A 25,345-nucleotide genomic window follows, 5' to 3' on the forward strand; every position below is an offset into this window, starting at 1 on the left:
TCTCGATTTAAGGTTTTGGGCCCACAAAAGGCGCATTTATTGTCCGATGTCGCCGAAATTTGAGACAGTGAGTTAAGGTAAGCTCCTTGACATACTTCTGCAATATGGCACAGATCGGTCCAGATTTGGATATAGCTGCCATATATACCGATTTCTCGGTTTTAGGTTTTGGAGCCATAAGAGGCGCATTTATTATCCGATGTCGCTGAAATTTGGGACAGTCAGTTGTCTTAGGCCCTTCGACAGCTTTCTTCAATTTGGTTCTGATCGGTTCAGATTTGGATATAGCTGCCATATAGACCGATCTCTCGATTTAAGGTTTTAGGCCCATAAATGGCGCATTTATTATCCCATTTTGTTGAAATTCGGGACAGTGAGTTGTCTTAGGTTCTTCGACGTCCTTCTTCAATTTGGCCCAGATCGGCCCAGAATTGAATATATCTGCGATATAGACCGATCTCTCGATTTAAGGTTTTGAAGGTGAATTAATTGTCCGATTTCGCGGAACTTTGGGACAGTGAGTTGTGTTCGGCTCTTCGACATTTTCCTGCAACTTTTCTCCATATAGGCTCATTTATAATCCGATTTCACAAAAAATTTGACACAGTGACTTATGTTAGGCGTATCGACATCCGTGTGGTATATGGTTCAGTTTGGTTTATTTTTAGATATTTTGTTATACACAATTTTACAATGTCTTGTACTTATTAATATTTGGTCCAAATCGGAACATATTTCAATATATCTGTTATGGGACGTAAGGTATGCAATTTTCCCAGGATTTTGATGAAAGGTGGTTTACATATATAAACGACCACGACTGTGAATGTAGTTTATTCTGAAATAGTCATAAAGTGGACATCGGTAGTCAACGGTTGTAAAATCTTAGCTAGGTTATTATACCGTTATATACCTATTCAGACTAAACTTGGCATGTACATTGAAAGCCATAACGGAAGTCATCGTGCAAAATTTCAGCCAAATTGGATAAAAATTACGTCCTTGGGGGCTCAAGACTTCAAATCGGTTAATCGCTACATGTGAGAGCTATATAGAGGTAAAGATTTGGATTGGACCAACCTTTGAATGTATGGTCAAAGTTAGAACTGCAAAATTTCAGCGAAATCAGGTAATAATTGCGCCCTCTAGGGACTTTAGAAGTCATATCGGTTGATCCGTATATATGGGAGCTATATCCAAATATGAAACGATATGGCCTATTTTCAATCCCCACACAGACAAAATATAGACCAATATTGGACCGATTAAATATGCACGGGCGTTAGCGGGTGCTTCCTCTTTCGCACTCACACTTTTTGGTGTGTTCTGGCAAGATATTTAGCGCGCGATGGAAAATGTTACGATTAGCAATAAAGTGGTCGGAAGGAAGACAAAAATCGCAATGGAACATACGAATTGGAAGTGCAGTAAGAGGAAAATTACACGGTCTAAAACTTGCAGCAAATGTAGTTCAAATGAGACTGTTAATGTATGCATATATTTTTATGCAATAATCGTTTGTTTTGACTTATTGTGAATCAAGAGGCTGGACTAGAACTGAATTGAACTGAAATTTTCAAAATCCCAAAACCAACTTTTGTTTTTCGACACTTTGTTACCAACTTTAAACAAAGGACTTGTATGTATTGTAACAATGCATTGCCAGAATCTGTTGTTTCCACCCTGTTAAGTGTGGTCTCAAGCTAGCCTCATGGTTGTAATTAAATGCAGTTTGACTTCTTTATGTCTAATTCAATCTTTGCCATTCGAGTACGACAAAGAGCTATTTATCTTTGTTGTGCTTCAATTGAATTAAAATTGGGTTTCTCTGCACATTCGACTTCCATAGGAAACGCAATCGTCAATGCATAAGCAGAGAGTGTGCATCCAAGCGGCCATAAACCTGCAACTAATTGCACTTAAACCTGCAAAGTATAAGAGCTTTAGAGCTCTTATTATTGTACCAACATTGACAAAAGGCCCACATAAGGCATTGACAGTTGTGAGGCTTATGACATGGGACAAGTACAGATGGAATGCAAATGTTTTCGTTGTTATGTTAATTAAGATCAGCTTGCTTGCATTTGGTCTCGCAGGGAAATGCATCGCGAGTTCACCACAAAGGATTAGGTTATGGGTAATGAGGGATTCCATGAACCTGCCCCACAAAAAGGCTATTGTGGTTGATGTTCATGGCTATGCTGTAGGCACTCACCTGTTATGACACGCGTGCAATTTATATTCTTGGGATAGACATTGGGATAATCTGGGCTGTAAAGCTCCATCTTTTCGGGATCGCCCTGCTCAAACAAACGGCACTTGTCCACCGGATCTTCCTCCACTTGTCTCACTCGTCGATGCAACGACGAAATAGATGGAGAGGTGGAGGCTAGAAGGGCTGGTCTTTTTAATTGATTGTACTCCAAATGCAGCAACTCTGTGTGGCGACTCTGCAGATGAGGAGAATACACCTCCGGCGTATGTGTAACGAAAAAGCTGTCGTCAGCGGTGCTGATGCTGGTCATCTCTGGGATGACATCGTCGTCAAAGCTATTGGTGCTTGTTACATGGGTAATGCTGTTCCTGTTGCTGTTGCTTCTACTGATTACGGTGGCAGGGTTAGTTTTTGTCATAGACGAGTTTTTTGCTTTGATGGCCAGTTCTGGTTTGGAGTTTCGTCCTTTTTGTCCATTGTTGTAGTTCTGATTTGTTTCATGCACAGCATGAATACCCTCAGGTCTGCTGGTGGCACGTCTCGTATGTTGCCTTGTGGTGGAGATTTCTGTTGATGCTTCTGCTGTTCCATGATATTCTCTGGCATTTGATTCTACTCTAGGATATTTAAGGGTTTTGCTGTCATTGTTGATGATGTCACCATTGAGGATGGTGATTTGTACATGGTTCGTTGCAGTAACACCTCTCAGTTTCTCTGTAGTTTGGGGCAAAGAATCTGTTGCATGTGTTGCTGGGATAACAGCGTCATAATTATCACCCGTGGGCAAAGGGCTTAAGCTGTGGCTGTAGGTGTCACTTGATGGCCCCTGAACCTGGTTGTGTGCAAACCTTTGGCTCTCTACTCGGGGCCGGCTTGGTGATGTTTCGTGCAAACTTTGACTTTGAATTGCAATGGACTCAGGTGCAGATGATATCGTTGTCTTTGTTTCTGCTGGTGTTCTGACACTGACGGTTGGTGCTTGCCCTCTGGCTTTTGTGGTAACAACATTGAGTTGCAATGCAGTATGAAATTCGTGAATGTTCTTGCTCCTGCTGCCTTTGTTGGCATCTGAAAGAAGGGTCATTGCAGTCGGTGAAGCATCTATGGTCCCTCTCGTTCGACCAGATACTTTTGTATTGAACTTTGCAGATTTAATCATGGCTTTGTAGTAATTATTTAAATCAGTATTTGTTGTTGTTGTTGTTGTGGTTGTTGTCCTAATATCCGTTGACACTGCAAAGAGACAAAAGAAAAAAAATATAACCAATGAGATTGTAATGAAATCCTGTATGAACACAATTTCCAAACAAATGATGAAATGCATGAACCGAAAATAATTGACATTATGTAACACTCAAGGAAAGAACTGAAATGAGTGGCATTATCACAACGTCGCAATATCATGGTGAATATTTTCTTATTTTATCAATAAGAAGGTTGATTTGTAACTAACAGTATTGGCGTAATATTAAATCCAGCTATTTTCAATATCACTGGAAACGCAAAAGTTATAGCAAAACTTGCAACATATTAACTATTAAATATCATCCCTTTGACTAAAACTTCTCTTGGGTGCTTAGTCCACACCCCAGAGGCCGTTATGTCGAATATATATATTTTGTAGGCTCAAAACTGGATGTTTTGATGTATTGCAAACGGAATGACAAAATTAATATACACCTTACTTTGGTGTTAGGTGGTAGGTATAAAAACGCTTTTCTAACTTCAGCCACAATAAACAATTGTTGTATCACCACCGACATCTATTTAAACCTATCTGAGCAACCATAGGAAAATAGGTTTGTTGCTCTCATTTTCTCTCTACTCACTCACTCTTTATTTCGTTGAAATATGACAGTAATCACTGGCAACTGAAACAACGTTCTACTTATTTATATGCACTGTAAGTTGAAAAACGACCAAACGGGTGCATTCAGTTATAATTGTGCACGACTTTAATTTGCATATTTCCAATGTATTTAATTAATTTAGTAATTGCTCTAATTAATAGATAATTTGAATCATTTTCAATAATTTTTCTAATTGATGTTTCAATATTGTAAATGAAAATTTTTTCAATCACGTTCTACAAAAAACTATGATTGATATATTCATGTTCATGGCTGAAGCAGTTTAAACTGAAATTTAAATGGTTCAGTTAATTTCGAGATTGAAATCGATTTTATTTTTGTTTTTGTGTTAGTAGTAACATTGCTTGTAACACCCAAAATGGGATGAAATAGACCCTTGGTCACTCACACCGACAGATTCCGATTCACTTCCTGTTTCGAATTTGTAACTTACAGATTCCACCTTTTACTTGAATTTTTTTGAAATTTAGTACAGGTGGTTCTTGAGGCATAGCAAATTGAAATAACGTACCACGCACATTGGAATAGAGTACTGACTTCCCAGATCATGACCCTGCAATTCGTTCACAGTGTAATAATTACCATTTAAGAAAAAAAATCCTTAATTTCAACTTAAAAATCTTTGCTCATATAAAATGTTTCCTTATAAATTTTAAAGATTGTTATTAAATCTGTAACCCTTTAAATTATATATATATATATAATGTTGATCGTCATGACATTTTAAGTCGATCTAACCATGTGCGCCTGTGTAAAATGTGATAGTGCCTAAAGGAATAAAGCAATTCGCTTGAAAATTTGCACGGATACTTCTTGTCAATGCAGGTCATTCGGGATTTTAAACGGGGCAAATCGATGAAGAGTATTTAGATTTAGGCGACCTTTAGATGTAGCTTCATTATAAACCGATCTACCGATTTGAATTCTAAAGGTCCCAATACATTTTCGTTTTGGCAACTATTTTGCCAATTAGTATTACCTCTTCCACTTAAACTAACTGTCATGTAGAGCCAATTTATAAATCTATCGTCTCAAACTCGTGTCTTCTTCCATCAATAAAGCATTTAAATAATCTTCTTATATATCACAAGTAAAAAGGTGTTAAGTTCGGCCGGGCCGAACTTTGGATACCCACCACCTCAGGTATATATGTAAACCACTTTTCGGTGAAAATCCTGTGAAAAATGCATACCTTATGCCCCATAGCAGATATCTCGAAATATGTTTCGATTTGGACCAAACCCTAATAAGTACCAGTCATTGTTCAATTGTGTAAAACAAAATGTTGATCTTTTTAGTAGCTATATCTAAAAATAAACCGATCTGAACTAAATACGACACGGATGTCGAAAAGCCTAACATACGTCACTGTGTCAAATTTCAGTAAAATCGGATTATAAATGCGCCTTTTATTGGGCCAAGGCTTTAAATCGAGATATCGGTCTATATGGCAGCCATATCCAAATCTGGACAGATTTGGACCAAGTTGCAGATAAATATCGAAGAGCCTAACATAACTCACTGTCCCAATTTTCGGCAAAATCGGACAATAAATGCTCCTTTTATGGTCCCAAAACCGTAAATCGAGAGATCGGTCTACAATATATGGCAGCAATATCCAATTCTGGGCCAAATTGAAGAATGATATCGAAAGTATTACTACAACTTACTGTCCCAAATTATGGTGACATCAGACAATAAATGCGCCTTTTATGGGCTCAAAACCTTAAATCCAGAGATCGGTCTATATGACAGCTATATCCAAATCTGGACCGATATATGCCACATTGCAGAAGTATGTCGAGGGGCTTAACACGACTCACTGTCCCAAATTTCAGCGGCATTGCACAATAAATGCGCCTTTTTTGGGCCCAAAACCTTTAATCGGGAGATCGGTCTATATGACAGCTATATCCAAATCTGAACCGATCTAGGCCAAATTAATAAAGTATGTCGAAGGGCCTTACACAACTTATTGTCCCAAATTTCAGCAAAATTGGATAATAAATGTGGCTTTTATGGGCCTAGGACCGTAAATCGGAGGACCAGACCGGCAGCTATATCCAAATCTGAACCGATCTGATCCAAATTGTATCAAATTGTGTAGCTAAGACCCTAAATCGGTCTACATGGGGGCTATATCAAGATATAGTCCGAGTTAGCCCGTCTTCGTACTTAACCTGCTTATGGACAAAAAAAAGAATCTGTTCAAGTTTCAACTCAATATCTCTAGTTTTAAAGACTGTAGTGTGATTTCAATATACAGACGGATAGACGGACGAACATGGCTAGATCGTCTTAGATTTTGACGCTGATCAAGAATATATAAACTTTATAGGGTCGGAAATTGATATTTCGATGTGTTGCAAACGGAATGACAAAATGAATATACCCTCATCCTTCGTTGGTGGGTATAAAAATCAATTTGTGTTTGTAGGTTTGTTTGTTTGTTTGTTTGTGTGTTCCTCATAGACTCAGAAACGGCTGAACCGATTTCTTAAAATTTTCACAGACGGTGCATAATGATCCCGTGGTGAAAATAGGGTACTACATTTTTTGATATCTGAAGGGGGAGGAGGTGTGCGGACCCTGCCCCTTACCCCAATTTTAGAAACGTCAGATCTCGGAGATGGGAGATGCGATTTAAGCGAAATTTTGTACCTAAAAATAAAAATTTTATATTCAAATTTCAGATGGGGAACCTAGGGGGGCCGCCCCATCCTAAAAACTACACATCATATACTTCTACCAGTCACGACAATATAGGACTCAAAAGAAAGGCATTTAGAATAGGAAAACGTATCTAAAATCCAATTATCGGACCATGTGTTATTGTGATCTCTCCAACCCCCAAAACACCCCTATATCGGACATATTTACCGACCATGTCAATATGCGACTCAAATGAAATGTATTTGCGAGTAGAATACGAATCTAATATCCAAATGTGGGATCACTTTTCTGGGGGTCCACCCCTTCCCCAAAACATCCCCCAAACAGGACTCATTTACTGATTATGGAAATATGGGGCTTAATTAAAAGGTATTTGAGTGTAGAATTCGAATCTGATATCCAAATATGGGACCAAGTGCTTGGGGCCCGCCTCTCTGCAAAAACATCCCCCAAAGGCGACAAATTTACGACCACAGCAATATGGGACTCAAATGAAAGGTCTTTGGGAGTAAAGCACAAATGTGATATCAATATCGGGAAAAGTGTCTATGGAGCCACCCCACCCCAACAACACCACCGAAATAGTATTTTCTGACAGTTGCAATATAAAGTTTAAATAACAGGGTTTTTAGAGTAGAACAGGAATCCGATATATATTTCCAAAAACCCCCCAAATTGGTCAAATTTGCCGAATATGGAAATATGGGGCTCAAATTGAAGATATTTGGGAGTAGACCACGTATCTTATATCAATATTCGGGACCAACTGTCTAGAGGACGTCTCCCCACAACAACAATCCCCAAATAGGAAGTATTTGCTCACCAACACAATTTGGGTCTTAAAGAGAGTGGAACTAAATATTTATAGTTTTTGGGGCCAATACCCCAAACCGGATATATTTGCTGACTTTTACAATAAGGAGTTTAAATGAGATTAGAAGACGAATTTGATATCCAATTTTGAGGCCAATGCCAATATGGGGTCAAATAAATGATATATAGTTATATGAGAATAGAGCACGTTGCTGATATATTTTCCGGGCTTAGTGTTTGGGGGACCACCCCAATCCCCAAAACACCCCTAAATCGGGCATATTTACCGACAATGTCAATGTGGAGCTCAACTGAAAGGTATTGATACCCACTTTCGGGACTAATATTCTGGGGGTATACCCCTTTCCTAAAATACCCCACAAACAATACCATAAAGGTATTTGGGAGTAGAATACGAATTTGATATCCAAATGTAGGACCATGTATTTAGGGCATCACCCCTAACCCAAAACACCCCCCAAAGGGTAAACATTTTTCGACCATGCCAATATGTGGCTCAAATGAAAGGTATTTGAGATCAGAAAACGTGGGTCATGTGTTTGGGGGACGCCTTTCCTAAACCAATGGCAATATGGGGATTAAATAAATGGTATTTGAAAGAAGACCACGATGCTGATATTTTTTCAGGGCCAAGTGTCTGGGGGACCATCTCACCCCCGAAAACATCCCTAAATCAGATATCAAGAGAATATGGCGCTTAAATAAAGTATTTTTAGAATGGAGTACATTTTACATCCAAACTTCAATTCGTAGACCAATAAAGATCATATGGGATTCAGATAAAGGCACTTATATTGTTAAACTGTTAAACAAGCGAAATACTATTTTCGTGGCATGGAATTTCACTAAAAGCTCTTAAATTGTCGAAAATAAATATTTAAAGGAAAATTTTGCTAAATATAGAGTGAAAGAAGACGCAGCGGAGCGGGCCCGGTTCAGCTAGTCTTATATATAAAATTCAATTTGTGTTTGTTTGTCGGTTTGTTCCGTATGGACTCAAAAACGGCTGAACCGATTACCTTGAAATTTTCACAGATTGTGTAGGTTGGTCTGGAAGGAAACATAGTCTATATAATTGTTTGATATCGTGAAAGGGGCGGACCCTCTCCCTTACCACAAAATTATTACCCAAAAATTAAAGGGAGCGATCGGGACAGTATGGGATTCAAATGAAAGGTATTCAAGAGTAGAGTACGAATTTCATAATAAAAGTTGGGTCCAAGTACCTGGGGGGCCGCCCAAGCCCCAAAAAATAGGTTTATTTGACGATCATGACAATATGGGACTCAAATGAAAGGTATTCGGGATTAGATTACGAATATGGTTAGAAAGAAGAAAAATTTTTTATAATTTGTTGATTTCGGAAGGGGCGGATCCTCCCCGTTACCCCAAAAAAACACCCAAAATCAAAAATCAAAAGTGGGCCCATAAAGACAATATGGATATTAAATAAAAGGTATTGAAGAGTAGAATACGAATATGGTATTAAAATTGGGTCCAAGTACCCAGGAAGTCGCCCCAACCCCAAAATATCTAAAAACAGACAAATTGGTCGTCCATAGCAATATGGGGCTTAAATGAAAGGTATTCGGGAGCAGATTACGAATCGAAGTGTAGGGGGTCACCCCACCCCCTAAAAACTCCCCAAATGGGCATATGACCAATCATGAGACTCGGTTTGTTTGTTTGTTTCGTAGAATCAAAAAAAGGAAACATAGGTTATATAATTTTTAGATATCGGATGATTGCTGACCCTCCCCTTTACCCCAAAACCTCCACCCAATACCAAAAGTGGACTGATGGGCACAATATGGGTATCAAATGAAAATCAATATTATATTAAATTTTGGGTCCAAATAACCAGCGGGCCGCCCCAACCCAAAAACTCCTCTTAACAGAAATATTCGACGTTCCTATCAATTTGGCACTCAAATGAAAAGTATCCGGCAGTAGATTACAAATATGCAATAAAAAATTAGGTCCAAGTAATAGGAGGTAGCCTCACCCCAAATACCCCCAAATGGGCACATCAGCCGACCATGGCTTTACAGGATTCAAATGAAAGATATTTGGGAGTAGATTAAAAAATATGACATTAAAATTTGCGTTGAAGTCAAGGTGGCTCTTTTCCTCCTAAAAATACGTCGAATAGATTAATTGACCCGTTATGGTAATGTGGGAAATAAAAGGTATTTGAGAGTAGAAAACGAATTTGATATCCATTGATATCCACTGCCCAGTTTACATATAGACCAATCACGACAATATAGGGCCATGTGTTTGGGGAGCCGCCCTACCCTAAAATACCTCCCTATTTTATAAAAGATATGTGGGGTGGAAATTTATTGATTTTCGGGAAATTTATATTCATTTTCGGGACAAAGACCCTAGGGTCCACCCCACCTTAAAACACAACTTATTTACCGATCATGCCATTATGGGACTGATACGAAATGTTTTTGAAAGAAGAGCACGAATCTTATATTTACTTTGATGGTTAAGTGACTACCCCGAAATACCCCCTTAACCCGAAATATTTATCAATACAGTAATATGGGGCTCCAAAGAAAGGCATTTGGGAGTAGAAGGAACCGAGCAGGGGCAATCTTTCATGAGTGCTTTCCGATTTAAGTTGAGTTTACCAACGAGAAGGGGCGTTTTTTATAGCCTGGTATGGCACCTCGCAAATGTCGCCAGCATTAAGGGGGTAACCACCGCTTTAAATTTTGTCCGAAGTTCCGGCAGGATTCGAACGCAGGCGTTCAGAGTCATAAGCGGTCATAGGCTACAGTAGCACGATATCGACATTCGGGCGAAGTTTCCCCACCCTAAATAGATATTAGAGAGTTAAAGAAGGCGCAGAGGAGCGGGCCCTGTCCAGCTAGTAATAAATATAAATAACACATTGAAACAAACCCTCAAATTCTAACAAATTTACTTCTTTTTCTTTTAGAGACTTCAGATGTGTTCAAAGTAACCACAAAATAAACGCGTCATCTTTACATATATAAAGCAAGTCATATCGTTTTGTTTTAATTTGCCGCAAAATAGGATTTTCGGTTTTTTTTCACAACAAGAAAAAAAAAGAATGGTTAACAAGATTTTTTGAAATGAACATGTTCTTCCTCATTTGAACACAGACAAACGCATGTCACACACAAGAGAAAGAAAAATAGAAAAAAAATTCCAATTCCATCAAAAATCATAAATTCACAAAGGTAGTCTTATTAGAAGTGAACAGTTTCTAGAGAATTAAGAAAGGCTCCCCATGGCGCTGTGGAATGCAACTTCAATGGAATCCATGGGAAAATTTAGCTTTTCTCGATTTGCACAATTCACATGATTCCATACTCAATGCACAGGGGAAAATAAACGAACACCGTGGCATGGCATCTCCCATGGAGTCAACATAGCTTTCATTTTTTCTATCCCTCTCCGCCACTGTTGACTTTTGCTATGATGGGCGACTCCATATATCGATACACTCACACATCATTACATGAGTATTGTGTTTACTTAGACGTATTCAACAGTGAATACTTCCTAATTTGCCTTTAATCCTGAATCATTTCATATAATTCACTTCACTTTCTCCTTCTCTCCTTTGATGTCTTGTTTTTAGGGCAGGTTTCATTTATTGGAGATTTTTGTAGCTTCGCTTTCTATGCTGTTTGCACTTCAGTCCTTGGCCATTGTTATTCTGTACGTAGCACGACAAAAGGATAAAATCCCACATAAATAAACCACAAACCCAAATTCCAGTGTTGGTACATGTGAACACTGGGATGGATATACCCAAAAAAATACCTTTTTTTGGGTATTTGTTTGGATATTTATTAATTTTTGAAGATTTCGTATACCTTGAATATAAACACGACATAGCTATAAACATACATAGCTGCTATATAGACAGATCTCCAGACTTAAAGTCTTGAGGCAATAAATTTGTCATTTTCCATCCGATTTCGTTGAAATTTGGCGCATTGAGTTCCGATATTTATCTATACACCTATTTGTTGAATTTTGTTCAGATTTGGATACAGCTACCGGATACATACTATAGACCGATCTTCCGATATAAAGTATTGAGCACATAAGAGGAGCATTTTTCAACTGATTTCGATGAAATTTAAAACAATGAGATTTGGAACCCCTTTACTCCTTTTTTTTTTTTTGAGTACATGTACAGTCCGATCTGGACGATATTCAACAAAAAGGTGTAGAGGAGTACCAAAACTCACTGCGACACATATCACCGAAATTGGATGAAAAATGCTACTCTTATGAGATCAATACTCTATATCGGAAGATCAGTCTATATCGCAGCAATATTCAAATATGGTCCGATCTGCGCGATACTCAACAAAAAGGTGCAAGGGTAGAGGTCTACCAATCAGAACTTACTGTTCCAAATTTCATCGAAATCGAATGAAAAATTACCAATTTATTGCCTCAGACATTAAGTCTGGAGATAAGTCATAGCGGCTATATGTAACTAAATTCCGATTTTATGAGATTAGAAGGTTTAGTTTATATACAAAGAATAAGAAATCTTCAAATATTGTTTAGAAAATGTTTTCATACCAAAGATATCTGCCAAATTATAAATACCCAGCTTTTGGGTATTTACCAAATTTACCGCTCTAATATCTTTTAGGTATCCACCCATCGACCATCTCTAGACATGGGGAAATCTGAACCTATCGGTACTCTATTGGATATGTTTTTCCTAACTACTTGACAAATCCATGCCCTAAATTATAAGATCATGTGTCACAGTTGTAGAACAATTTCCCGACGCAATTAACCAATCGCTACTTGGAACTAATAAGGAAGAGGAATGTCTCGATTTCCTGCACTTTGAGTCACTACACTAAAAAAAATATCACGAAAATTTTTTCAATTGCGTGTTGCTATTTTTGGCTCTCCTTCTTCATTTGCAATCTCCGATCATTGAGCTCGTCTCGAAAGAGAAACAAACCAAAATTGTAAAATTTAAAGATCTCGCCCTAACAGGCAAGAAACTTGAAATTTATATCAACACTCTTCCGACATCTGCGGGGATGTTTTTTGTCTCTGGAGTTATCATAGACCCAAACATATTTCACCCATTGTAATTATGTTTTGTTTCACAAATTTCTTTAACCTTGTTTCTGATATTTGTTTTGTCCTATGCTAGCATTCGACCTCACCCAATGTACAATCGTCCATATATATGTGCATATTGAAGAACACACTTTGTTCCAACACATATAACTTGAAATATACTCGCATTTAAGGATTGAGCAAAACAAATACAAGCAAATAGATACGAGTTGGTGCTAGAAAAACACACATCGCTGTGTAGACGATCGAGAATGGGACACTTCAGAATTTATTCCTCGGTGGTTATTGCTCTTCCTTTTGTTAGTGGGTTGTTGTAAATGTAAATTTATGATGTGTCGTTGGCTGTGGGGCAACATTATTGACATTTTCCCCAATGAACGAGTGTAAAGAACAATTTACTAAATAAAGACGCCTCTGTCGATGATGATGGGAAGGACTAGCAAACGGTCCAAGGGCAATTCCGGTGGTTCTTGAATACTGCATGAACTTTCAGTTGCGGAAATAACCCAGGCACGTACATCCTTTTGAGCTTTTAAAGCCAAAATAGAAACAGACACGTCACTGCATAATGTCCTAGCGAATTTAAACGAACAACCAGATTTCTCGATGCAAGCTGTCAATGTGTACATATGCACTGGTGTGTAGCGAAAACTGATCCCTTGGTAAACGTGATTGCAACCAAGTGAAAAATTGACCAACCTCTTATTGAAATGAGTTAGGAATTAGTTTAATTAGTCTTGGCGCAAAACATGCCATTTTCAGCAAAGATTTGTCTAAATTGTTGTCAAGGGACAATGGTGCTGATGAATGAATTCTTTATTAAATATTTTCATAATAATAGGCCTGGGAAATCAAAACTGACAGTCCACCTAGCACTCTGAATAAAGTCAAATTAGGTAAATTTTAAGAGAAAACGAAGCAAATACTAGAGAAGAGGCATTAAGTCGATATATCGTCATAATCTTGTGAAAAATGCATCATTTATAAGCCCATAGCAGCTATATCGAAATATGGTCCCAATTTGACTAAACAAGGTCTAATACAATTCACTGATCTAGACGGAAAAACAATTTGATGGACCATATGGCAGCTATATCTCAATAAAGTCTGATCTCCACCATGTCGAGATAGGTCTAATACAACTCATTATACTAAATTTCAGTGAAATCGGTTACTAAATACGCCTTTTATGGGCCTTAGACATTAAATCGGGAGATCGATTATATGACACCTTTTTTGGCATATCAACGAACATACTAATAGATAATGGAGAAATTGTGGGTCGCACAACATAAATATAAGGAAAAATGAGGCTCAGGGCACGCCACATGGCGGCATTTTATCGCCACTCCAATGGGTTAACACCATAAATAACCTATTACGGTTGCTGACTGTGGAGGGATTTAAACCCGCTTGCTACGCAGGCGACGTTATAATACTCCTAAGGGATAGAATCCAAACCAGCTATACGGAAGGGCCGTAAGGGTGCTGCAGATGGCATACGACTGGACAAGACCCAGGGGTCTCAATGCTAACGCAAAACAGACCGAAATCTGTTTGTTCACGAAGAAGACAAAAGTGATAAATTGGCCCACCATTGTCTTCCTCATTTCCTCAATAGAAGGATTTCGATATCTGACAAGGGCAAATACTTAGGAGTGATCTTGGACGAGAAACTAAACTTGAAGTGTCATATTCAGGAGCGGACCGAGAAGGCTCACAGATGTTGGACACTAGGCTCGATATGGGGAGTGAGCGAGCCTTTTCCGTACGCTCCTGAATATGACACTTCAAGTTTAGTTTCTCGTACAAGATCACTCTTAAGTATTTGACCATGTCAGATATCGAAATCCTTCTATTGAGGAAACGAGGAAGACAATGGTGGACCAATTTATCACTTTTATCTTCCTCGTGATCAAACAGATTTTGGTCTTTTTTGCGTTTGCATTGAGACCCCTGGGTCTAGTCCAGTCGTATGCCATCTGCAGGACCCTTTCGGCCCTTCTGTATAGCTGGTTTGGATCCTTATCCCTTAGGACTATTATAATGTCGTCGTAACAAACGGGCCGTAGGCTCGATATGGGGCGTGAATCCGAGGCTCTACAGGGACGTGATTAGACCGATACTTTCTAACGTCTCAGTAGGTTCAGGGAACATGTTATCTTGGCATAGGCGGAGCGTTGAGGACCACGCGCACTAGAGCATTGGAGACTATTCTAGATATCCGACCCATGGACATACAGATACAGTGAGAGGCAGCCATTGCGGCTATGAGACTTTAGGCGTTGGGAGAATGAATAGAGGATAGGAGCAGGTCATGCCATCGCGGTTTAATCGAGGCCACGATAGGAAACCTGGAAGGAGGTGAAGAGGTTTCCGATCGGATACCTAAGATGACACTTGAGATCGAGAACGAGGCACTGATACCATCGGAACAGTTTTGGATTGACGGAACCCTAGTATTGCCATCTGAAAGCTCATGTTACACAGATGGATCGAATCTAGAGCATAGAGTAGGCCTGGGGTCTACATGAGAACCCTGGGACAGATCTGTTTTAGACTGCCTGACCATAATATGGTTCTGTAGTCGGAAATTCGGACGATCACGGAGTGCATGAGGTGGTGTGGTTCTAACGCAAGAACGTCGAGTGTAAAACATCTTTACGGACAGTAAACTGGCCATAAGGGCAAAAACAACCAAGACGGTAAGGTCACGAGCAGAATTGGAATGTAAAAGGGAGATTAACGTCTTCTTTGAGGAGGGCACGATCCGCATCGTTTGGGTGCTGTGCGAATTAAAATGCAGACGTTTTTTAGTGAAGGTCAGAGGACTACCGTCAACAAACTTGGTTAACCCCAAGCATTTCGGGTCGACGCAGCACGAGTTAAGAATTTGGGCTACGAACGCTGTGTAACACTGTGGAGCAGTTTTAGTGGACCTAAGACTTTCAATCGGCAGATCGGTCTATTAGAGGGCTTTGTGAAGATATAGTCCGATATATATGCAATCTTCGAAGGGCAACAAATATTCTCATGGACAAAAATTTCCTATGGACAAAAAAGAATCTGAGCAAAGTTTTGAGCTGTATAGCTCAATATTTAAAGACTGTAGCGTGATTTTAACAGACACACGGACGGACATGGATAGATCGTCTTAGATTTTTCAACAACTACAAACTATATATATATATTGCAAATTGCAAATTTTGCCCATGAACATTCCACTAAGGAACATGGGCAAACTTCTCACATGTTAATGAGTGCAGTCCGATACAAGTTTAAGCTCAATGATAAGGGGTCTCCTTTTTGTAGCCGAGTCCGAATGACGTGCCGCAGTGTGACACCTCTTTGGAGAGATTGACATGGCATAGTACCTCACAAAGTCGTCGCTAGCATTAGGCGGCGGAAAACCACCGCTGGAAAATTTTTTTCCGATCGTTTCGCCAGGATTCGAACCCAGGCTTTCAGCATCATAGGCGGACATGCTAACCTCTGCGCTAAGATGGTTTATATATTATAGGGTCGAAAAAAATGTATTTCTTGTTGCGTTACAAATTAAGCGAATCTTCCCCCATCCTTTGGAGGTTGTTGAAAGGGGACAGGCTTGCAAACGGAACTCTCATTTGCCTGTTCATATTGCATTCACTCTTTTTATATCAGGATAAAAATATAAACTTTGCAGTTGTCAGATGGATTGGGAATTTCCAATACGTATCTTGACTTTGAGCTTAGTTTCATTTTTGTCTGAAGCAGTGACAAAAATTTTCTTCAATTGTTAAAAATGACTTGTACTTCAACGGAATTCAAAGACTGGTAATCAAATGATCGTCGAAGCATTCGAAATATTTTTCAAATATGTTGCAGCTTTATTCAAATATGGTTCAATATAGACCATATTGGAGTCTAGTGCAACTCTCTGTTCCAAATTTCAGAGAAATTGAGTAATGAGTGAAGATTTTAAGGACTTAAGACACTGTATCGGCAGATCGGTCTACATGGCCGCTATTCCGAATGTAGTACGATATGACCGGTTTAAGAACATAACCTGCATATGGAAAATATGGATTTTTGTAGATCTTTCAGTTCAATATCTCAATTTTTTAGGGCTGAATGCATGATTACAACTGACGGATGCTCAGGCACACAAGCATCGTTAAAGAGTTTGGGATTTTGCGATGGTTAGATATGCATATACTTTGTAGTGTCGGAAATGGATATTCCGATGTGTGGCAAACGGAATGACAACATGACTATACCCACAATGATGGTGGGTATAAAAGGGAAAGAGGGCGTTTACGACGGTTCACACACGACCAAAGTGTATAAATGCAAGTTTGCGCAAGCAACACTGTGTCGATGACTTAAGTCCTAAAGGACTTTTACCTTTCTTTATAACATCTGCAAGATCTTCTTTCTCTTCTGCTTATTTGTTGTTTAGTAATAGGGAATTGGTAAAGACTGCCATTCTATAGCATTGTTGGAAGGACATTTGAGTAGTTTAAAGGCGTTAAGCACACTGGGTGTTATTATAAATTAATGTTTGTGTTTGCTATTTATCTTCGAATGGAGGAGCAATTAGAAAATATGCTGTAGCTAATAACAGTTGATGTTGATGTTCTTTTCGCTTTGTGTAGTTTAAGTTTGTGTTCGTTTTTTGGTATGGCAATTGCTTTTCGTGTGCTTGTGTGCATCGACAATGGACTTTGTATTTATGAGTCTGCAATTCATTTCAACTAAGTGGCCAAAAGCACGAAAACTGAATTCCCTGGGAGAAGAGAAATTTTCCATTTTCCAAGGTGAGCAGTTCCGTGAGGGGTTGTGTAATGGAACACGAACGTATTTGCATATCATCCGGCATGCCGACAGAGAGTGACTGACGGTCTATGTTGTAAGACTTGTTTGTTTGTGTTTGTGGGCTTAAGTGTATGTGTCTTACGTACAATATCCTAATCAAATTTGTAACATTTTCAATTTCCTTCCAAGATGTGGTATACCCATCCAAGCAGTCATCCGTGTGCCTGTCATTCACCCAGCAAGACTGGGAAGAAACCGTGTGCGAGCCACAGCAAAAGGAGCCGTACTTGTGAGGTATGTTGTGGGTGTTTTTATTCATTACTCCCCAAAAGTTGAGAAGAAACAAAAAAATAAGTGAAACTTTTAACAGCAACAGTTTTTCGCGCCCCCTCCCCAAGCATCCTTCGCCTCCACATAGGGAGGTAGATTTAAACTCTTGTTTAGCCATAAACGTCAGGTGAGATGGAGACATACACACCAAGAAAGGCAAAGATCCTTGATGCCAAAATGGTTTGAGATGGAAATTATGTTAGCCGAAGCAGATTTAATTTCAAAGCATTTTATGCCACAGTTAACATAGTAATCGCCAACCAGTCAAGTCCTCCCAGCCCCTGCCACCATGGTGCGAGGCACGTGCGGCCCCAACTGAGGTACCCAAGCAAAGCTTGTCACTCCGTTTGTAACATCTTGCACAATGTGGCTGAATTTGTTGCATACACGCAAACAATACACAGCTTAATTCTTTAGCTTCTTCCTTCTTCTCCCCTCACAATCGCATTACCTCCCATCCGTTGATGAGAGATTAACAAAAATTTGAAATTTTAATTATTATCCATAATAATGAGAATACGTTGAAGCTAATGGCGAAGCATTTTCATCGATGCATAAGAAAGTACGAATTAATTACCAAACAATTATTCCTTTTTATTCCCTTTTATCTCGTAAGAACAAAAATCGTGCAAGCACTAACAGAGGACACACACACACAACTACATAGCCTGGTAGCTACATCAAACTCTCGGCTCAGCACAACACCACAGACATTCGCTCTCTTTGTGTAAGTATTTCGTTCGTTTCGTTCTCCCCATTTTCCTGGAAAGGTGACAAGGAAAAAAGTCAAGACTGATGGCAAAATTGAATCATTCAATTAAGACCATTGCAGCGGAAGCAAGTCTATTAAATAATGGCATTTAACCAGCAAAATGCTCAAGATAGGCGAGGGCGTACAGAATCTGCAATCAGATTACCAGACTTTGAAAATAAAATGTTTTTCTTAAAAGCTTGTGGCCCTAAAAGGTTAGGTGGGCAAAAGATAAGTATGAATAGATAAACTTGGTTACACAAAAAATTGCAAACACTTCCAGACAACTTCCGACTACAGTAAATCGATTTTGAAGTTGAGATATCGAGTATGACAGCAAACGTTTTATTCTTTTAAAAAAATCCATTTATTTAATATCTCTACAAATATGCATTTAACAGATAGTAAAACCAACATGGAATTATATGATGTGACAGTAGATTGAAACCCATATACGAGTGTCTTCATTTGTCTGTCTGAATGTTTATCGTTACACTATGGTGATTTCATCCGAATGTTAAAAATGTCTCGAAGCAGAGGTTAGTATATCCGTCAGTGGCTTCTGTTTGAACCTGGACGAGAATTGTCCAGGCTGATAATGGAATTGATAATGTATTCTTGCTTGTAGAAGAAATTTTTTTGAAAAAAAAGAGTTTGGTGTTACCAAACGAAATCGAAATCTAGGAAACCAGTCAACTGCTAGTACAAAGCAAAAACACATTTTCTGCCTATTTTTAAAAAAGGGGTTTTTGCTCTTCTATTTGTAGTATCAACAGACAACGCAACCTTCTGCAGCCAGTCAATATCCGATTGTGTGAATTATTTCAAGGCCGAATAAATTTAGCGCAAAACGTGTGAATGAACGGCACACCGCAATCAGTGTAGGCTGCAATATGCTTACATTGAAAACTTACTCTTATGGCAATCGACGATTGTTTAGAGAAGCAGTTGTGCAAGTGTGCTTTGGATGTCTTAATTTGGTAGCAGGGAAAATACTCTTAAGAATATAGTTTCAACCTAGAAGACATATCTTTTTGACAAATCCAACTGACGAGTTTAGTGGTACCAAACGAAATTGCGACCTATAAAACCAGTCATATGCTACTACAAAGCAAAAACACATTTTCGAACTTTTTGCCAAATCCCACCTACGAGTTTGGGTGGTTCCAAACGAAATCGCGATCTAGGAATCCAGTCGAATGCTATTACAAAGCAAAAAACACATACATCTGTATAACTTTTGAAAGCAAGGGGTTTTTGTTTTCTATTTGTAATAGAAACAGATTACCCTATGGTCTGCAACCTGCAATATCCGATTGTATGAATTATATCAAGACCAAATAAATTTACCGCAGAACATATAAAAACAAGTAAGAGCGTACTAAGTTCTGGCCCGAATCTTATATACCCTCCACCATGAATCGCATTGGTCGAGTTCTTTGGCAAACAAAAAAATATTGAATAAGAAATATTATGATATTGGAGCTGTATCAAGTTATAGTTAGATTCGGACCATAAATGCATTGAATGCTGAACATCGTAGAAGTCATTGTGTAATATTTCAGTTCATTCGGATAAGAATTGTGCCTTGTGGGGGGTTCAAGAACAAAATCGGGAGATCGGTCTATATGGAAGCTGTATCCAGCTATAGATCGATTCAGACCATATTGGACACGTATGTTGAAGGCCGTTGTACAAAATATCTTCCAAATCGGATGAGAATTGCGCCCTCTAGAAACTCAAGAAGTCAAGATCCAACATCGGTTTATATGGCAGCTATATTGGGTTATGTACCGATTTGAACCTTATTTGGCACAGTTGTTGAAAGTCATAATAAAATACGTCATGCAGAATTTCAGCCAAATCGAATGAATGGGAATTGCGCCCTCTAGAGGCTCAAGAATTCAAAACCCCAGATCGGTTTATATGACAGCTATATCAGACTATAAACCGATTTTAACCATACTTGACACGGTTGTTGGAAGTCATAATAAAAATTTCATTACAATCAGATGAGAATTGCGCCATCTAGAGGCTCAAGAAGTCAAGACCCAAGATCGGTTTATGTGACAGCTATACCAGATTATGAACCGATTTGAATCATACTTAGTACAGTTATTGGAAGTGACACCAAAACGCCACGTGCAAAATTCCAGTCAAATTGGACGAGAATTGCGCCCTCTAGAGGCTCAAGAAGTCAAGACCCAAGATCGGTTTATATGGCAGCTATATCAAAACATGAACCGATTTGGCCCGTTTACAATCCCAACTGACCTACACTAATAAAAAGTATTTGTGCAAAATTTCAAGCGGCTAGCTTAACTCCTTCGAAAGTTAGCGAGCTTTCGATAGACACACGGACGGACGGACGGACATGGCTAGATCCACTTAAAATGACATGACGATCAAGAATATATATACTTTTTGGGGTCTCAGATGCATATTTTGAAGTGTTACAAACCGAAGGACGAAATTAGTATACTCCCATCTTATGGCGGAGGGCATAAAAATTATCCTAAATGTGAGAAATATTTTTCTATCCTTACTTGCCTCGGAAGCCAAAAGGGTCAGCTCTATTGAAAAAAAAAACTAAGCCTGCTGTTTATGGTCTCAATATCATAAATCGATCGGGGCCACCATGCCTGAAAGGTTAGCATGATCCCCTATGGCTCTGGAGTACGGAGTTCAAATGCCGTCGTGGATATCAGAAACATGGTGGTTAATGGTGGTTATCCCCTTGCTAACGCGTGGGGAGGTATTTGTGAGGTATTCAGTCGACTAAAACTTCTCGACGAATAGCTGACGCTATGCGGCACGCCTTTCCTTAGCACTCATTGATATGAGGGAAGAGTTTCTTAATGGAATGGTCGAAAGGAAAGCAATAAACGAAAAGATTCTAATAGCAGGAGTGTTAACCTATGGTGCATAGGTCCTCTACCATAATTTATCCTGGGCCTACTGATGAGTTTATTGTATATATATTTTACAAATTTGCCCATGATCATTCCATTAGGGACCGGGGGGCAAAATTCTCACATAACAATGAGGGCTGTCCGATTGTAGTCGATTATAGGCGTGCCGCAGTACAACACAACTTTGGGAATTAGTTTTTACATGGCATAGTAAACATGTCGCCAGCATTAGAAAGGCATAACCATCGCTAAAAATTCTATCGAATGTTCTCGCAAAGATTTGAACCCAGGCATTCAGCTTCATGGGCGGACCTGCCAACCTCTGCGCCGGGAAGGCCTCCGAGTTCCTTTTCTAACGCTTCAAAAATTAGGACAAAAACAAATATACTTCAGTCTGAAAAAACTTTACTTTCACATTCCGTTCGGAGTGGGTAGATACCCATGGTTTGAACCGTCAAAACTAAAAGCTTTAAATCAGCATAATATGCTAAACATAGAGATTTGAGAACACCAGGTATTCATATCGAGTGATGAGAAATAAATCAAAATAAATATTTAATGTAGTTTTGCTACACAATCCTTGTTGCACGCAACATTGGCACAAATTTCCCAGTGTCAGTGCAACCAACCCTCGTTTGGTACGCCCGTAATTGTAGTCATAAATTCAACGAAACAATGCACAGCAGACAAGAAGTTATGTCCAAACTAAAGTAAAGCAAAGGGGAAATGCCCTGCATGAGTGTGCAATAAAACACATCCAAAAGAAAAACAATGCGGTGTGGAGAAGAGGAAAGGGAAGTGTTAGGGAAGGAATCACTTACCGTGAATAACACTGGAGACCATTAACAGCATCATCAGCCAACTGCGGCAGTAGCAACAGAAACAGCAACCACACGACGCGCTACTGCTGAGCTTCATTATTTGTGAGACAACGCCAGCGGGTGTGTGCTGTCTCCCCCGCCACTTCGATGTGGATCAGCAAGCTAATACACACGCAGCACGCTCGCACGCGCGCACTACGGCCCACTATCACTGCTGACAGGAGTCAGCCACAGCTTCGACCACAGTCTGACGACTCCCGGTACTTGACGGTAAGTGCGCACCAACGCCTCTATACTGTGCCAATGGGTCCCTGTGTACACGGCGATGGGCACCAGCTCCAGCCTACACACACTCGTAGGTGCCGCCTTGTACTTCTCCAAAAGCCCCTTGGTGAGGACAATCAATGCCCGACCACCACCACCAATAGTGGTCCACTTTGTTGGCTGAATGGTTGGCTGATGTATTAAAACAATTGCAATTCCCTGATAATGGCAGCTTGGCAGGCCAACACGTACACACAAACTCACACACACACACACCCTCACACACAAAAAGGCTTGAGGACACTTAAGACATCCGTTCGTTTTTTCATTCACTTCGAGCAAACGCTCGAAACGCGGGATCCTCTTGCAATTTATGGAGTGTATTAAGAACAGAAGAGGCAAACGTGATGCTGGCTGCCTGCCCGACTGACTGGCTGTCTGGTTTTGACACCCTCAGTTGCCAGTGACGAACTATCATCCAACAGACTCAACACTGCTCGTAGGCGTTAATGGATGCGTGTGCAAAAGATTTCAATGGTTATGTGCGTCCGTCCCGCTATCAGTTCTACTGATGAGTCTGATTGTCCTTGGCGGAAGTAATAGTTTTATTGCAGAGCTCTTCTAGTCCCCTATTTTTTGTCTGTCAATTGCAACTGGTGGACGGCCACCATCCATGGAATACGCCACAAGTGATCGGTTGGTTATTCTCTTCTTAAGATTTCCTTAATTTTATGGCTGATTGGTGTGAATGGCTTAGAAATGATTGAGAGATGCTTTCGTGGCTACAACGATGAGGGAAAATTTGCACGTAATACCCGGAACTTCTTTTGCAAAATTGGCTCTCGCTCTTTGCGTATGGCTTAATTGATGGTGCCACACAATGATTTCGCACTTCCTGCAACTCGTTGCATGAAATAATTATCACTTTGTGCTATGTTGGCTGGAAAATTATGGCGCCGTCGTCTAGTGTTGCTTTGGACTTTTTGCGGCAGCTTCTCTGGTTAGCTCCTCATCACGTCTACTTCTTATCCTTTGACTCATAATTAATATCTCTTCCTTGCGTTATTGCCTTGCCTGCGGTGGTATAATCTGCAAAACATAAATAATACAAGAAAAAGACGGGAGAATTATGAAAAAATCATTGCTGCTATAGAAAGAGGGGGAAAGGCAACAAAAAGAAAGAAAAAAACTACATTTGCCTCCGTTTGGGGTTGGCCATTAACAGTAGTGCACCCTATAAATAGTTCAGGAAGAGACATGTAAATGCTAACATTATGAACGAAGTGACTTTTAAACCACTTTGTGTAAAGGTTAAGTACCCTGGGGGGAAGATCCTCCTCGTTGTGGAAAAATATCTCCTACAACTCCACTCAAGATAATGGGAAAAATCATTTTTAATCAATTTCCTCCCACAAACATGATATGGACGCAGTGTTTATTTTCATTATAAATCTTTGGTTGCTTATTTGAAAGGAAAATACATAATCTTTTTTGTTTTTTATTATAAAAGCCACCACCATATAAAAGCGGCAGACTATTCTTGTCATTCCATTCTCTGCAGACAAAATTTTATAAACTTTTTATACCCACCACTTCATTTAATCATTCCGTTTGCATCACATCAAAATATTCATTTCTGGACCCTACAGAGTATATATATTTCCGATCTTCGTAAAATTCTAAGGCGATTAACCGTTGTCCGCGTGTCTGTCTATTCGTCTTTTGTCATCACGCTACATCCCTAAAAAATGGAGATATTGAGCTGACATTTGGCACAGATACGTCTTTTTGCTGCCCACATGTTACCAAATCGGACCATATTTGGATATAGCTCCCATATAAACCGATCTGCCGATTATGGATCAAAAAAAGGTGTAAAATTGGTCGCGTATGCCGATGACGTGGCAGTTGCGGTTAGGGGAAAGTTTCCCAGCGCTCCAAGAGATATACTTCAGGAAGCTCTACGTGCAGGGTGTAATCCAGGCAGTGTGGATTGCACTCTATCTGAGCCGCCTTTTGATAAAAAGTACTGTACCACTATTCGTGATAGAACCGATTGGAACTAAGATATCCCTGGTAATAGAAGTTACATAGACTTCTATATGGATGATTGATGATTGGTGGGATTTGGGGTGTATATCGACCTGTAAGCTATCTTTTCAGGACCAGGCCCGAAAGACAACGAATGATAGATGGCCACAAAGAGGGGTCTGTGAGCATTTCAACACTATACGGTCTAATCTCGACATGAAGAGGTCTATCGGTTTGCTGTCATTGGCAAGAACAGACGTCTCAGTCATTATGATCGTCATGACAGGTCACTGTCTAATCGGAAAACATGATGACAGAATGAAGGTTGCCAGCAACGACTTTTGCAGAAGCTGTAAGGACATCGAAGAAGACGAGACTATAGAACACGTTCTGTGAGTGTGTTCCGCATGGCATTCAGAAGGAGTTCCACTTTAGAATCTCATTTCTTTGAGAACCTGTCTGATTTAGTGGATGTGAAAATTCGCAATTTGTTAGGCTTTTTAAAGCGATCTGCATGGTTAAACAGTAGGAACTAATAGAAGGCATATTCCCTCTTTCGTCATAATGGACGAAACTGTCTAAGTGAATCTGATGGAAGATCGCCACTTTAACCTAACGTAGAACTAGAAGGCATATTCCCTCTTTCGTCAAAATGGACGAAAACGTCTAAGTGAGTCTGATGGAAGATCGCCACTTTAACCTAACCTACCTAACGTAGACTTGCAATGCAAAAAATAAGGAAT

At 39.5% G+C, this 25,345-nt stretch overlaps 1 protein-coding gene across 6 annotated transcripts in view; it reads right to left on the reverse strand.

Moving 5' to 3' along the window:
* Nucleotides 1-25,345, reverse strand: part of LOC106088334 (uncharacterized) — a 200,752-nt gene that overhangs the window by 98,468 nt on the left and 76,939 nt on the right. For all 6 annotated transcript variants that reach the window (XM_013253799.2, XM_013253797.2, XM_013253795.2 and 3 more), the window contains 2 exons: nucleotides 22,308-23,660; nucleotides 2,216-3,448 (listed from right to left, as the gene is read on the reverse strand). In XM_013253799.2, coding sequence (XP_013109253.2) covers nucleotides 2,216-3,448; nucleotides 22,308-22,404 — 1,330 coding nt within the window. In that variant the 5' untranslated portion in view covers nucleotides 22,405-23,660. The remainder of the gene's footprint in view (nucleotides 1-2,215; nucleotides 3,449-22,307; nucleotides 23,661-25,345) is intronic.

Source organism: Stomoxys calcitrans, chromosome 4, assembly GCF_963082655.1.
Source record: "Stomoxys calcitrans chromosome 4, idStoCalc2.1, whole genome shotgun sequence".
Classification (NCBI taxonomy): Eukaryota; Metazoa; Arthropoda; class Insecta; order Diptera; family Muscidae; genus Stomoxys; species Stomoxys calcitrans.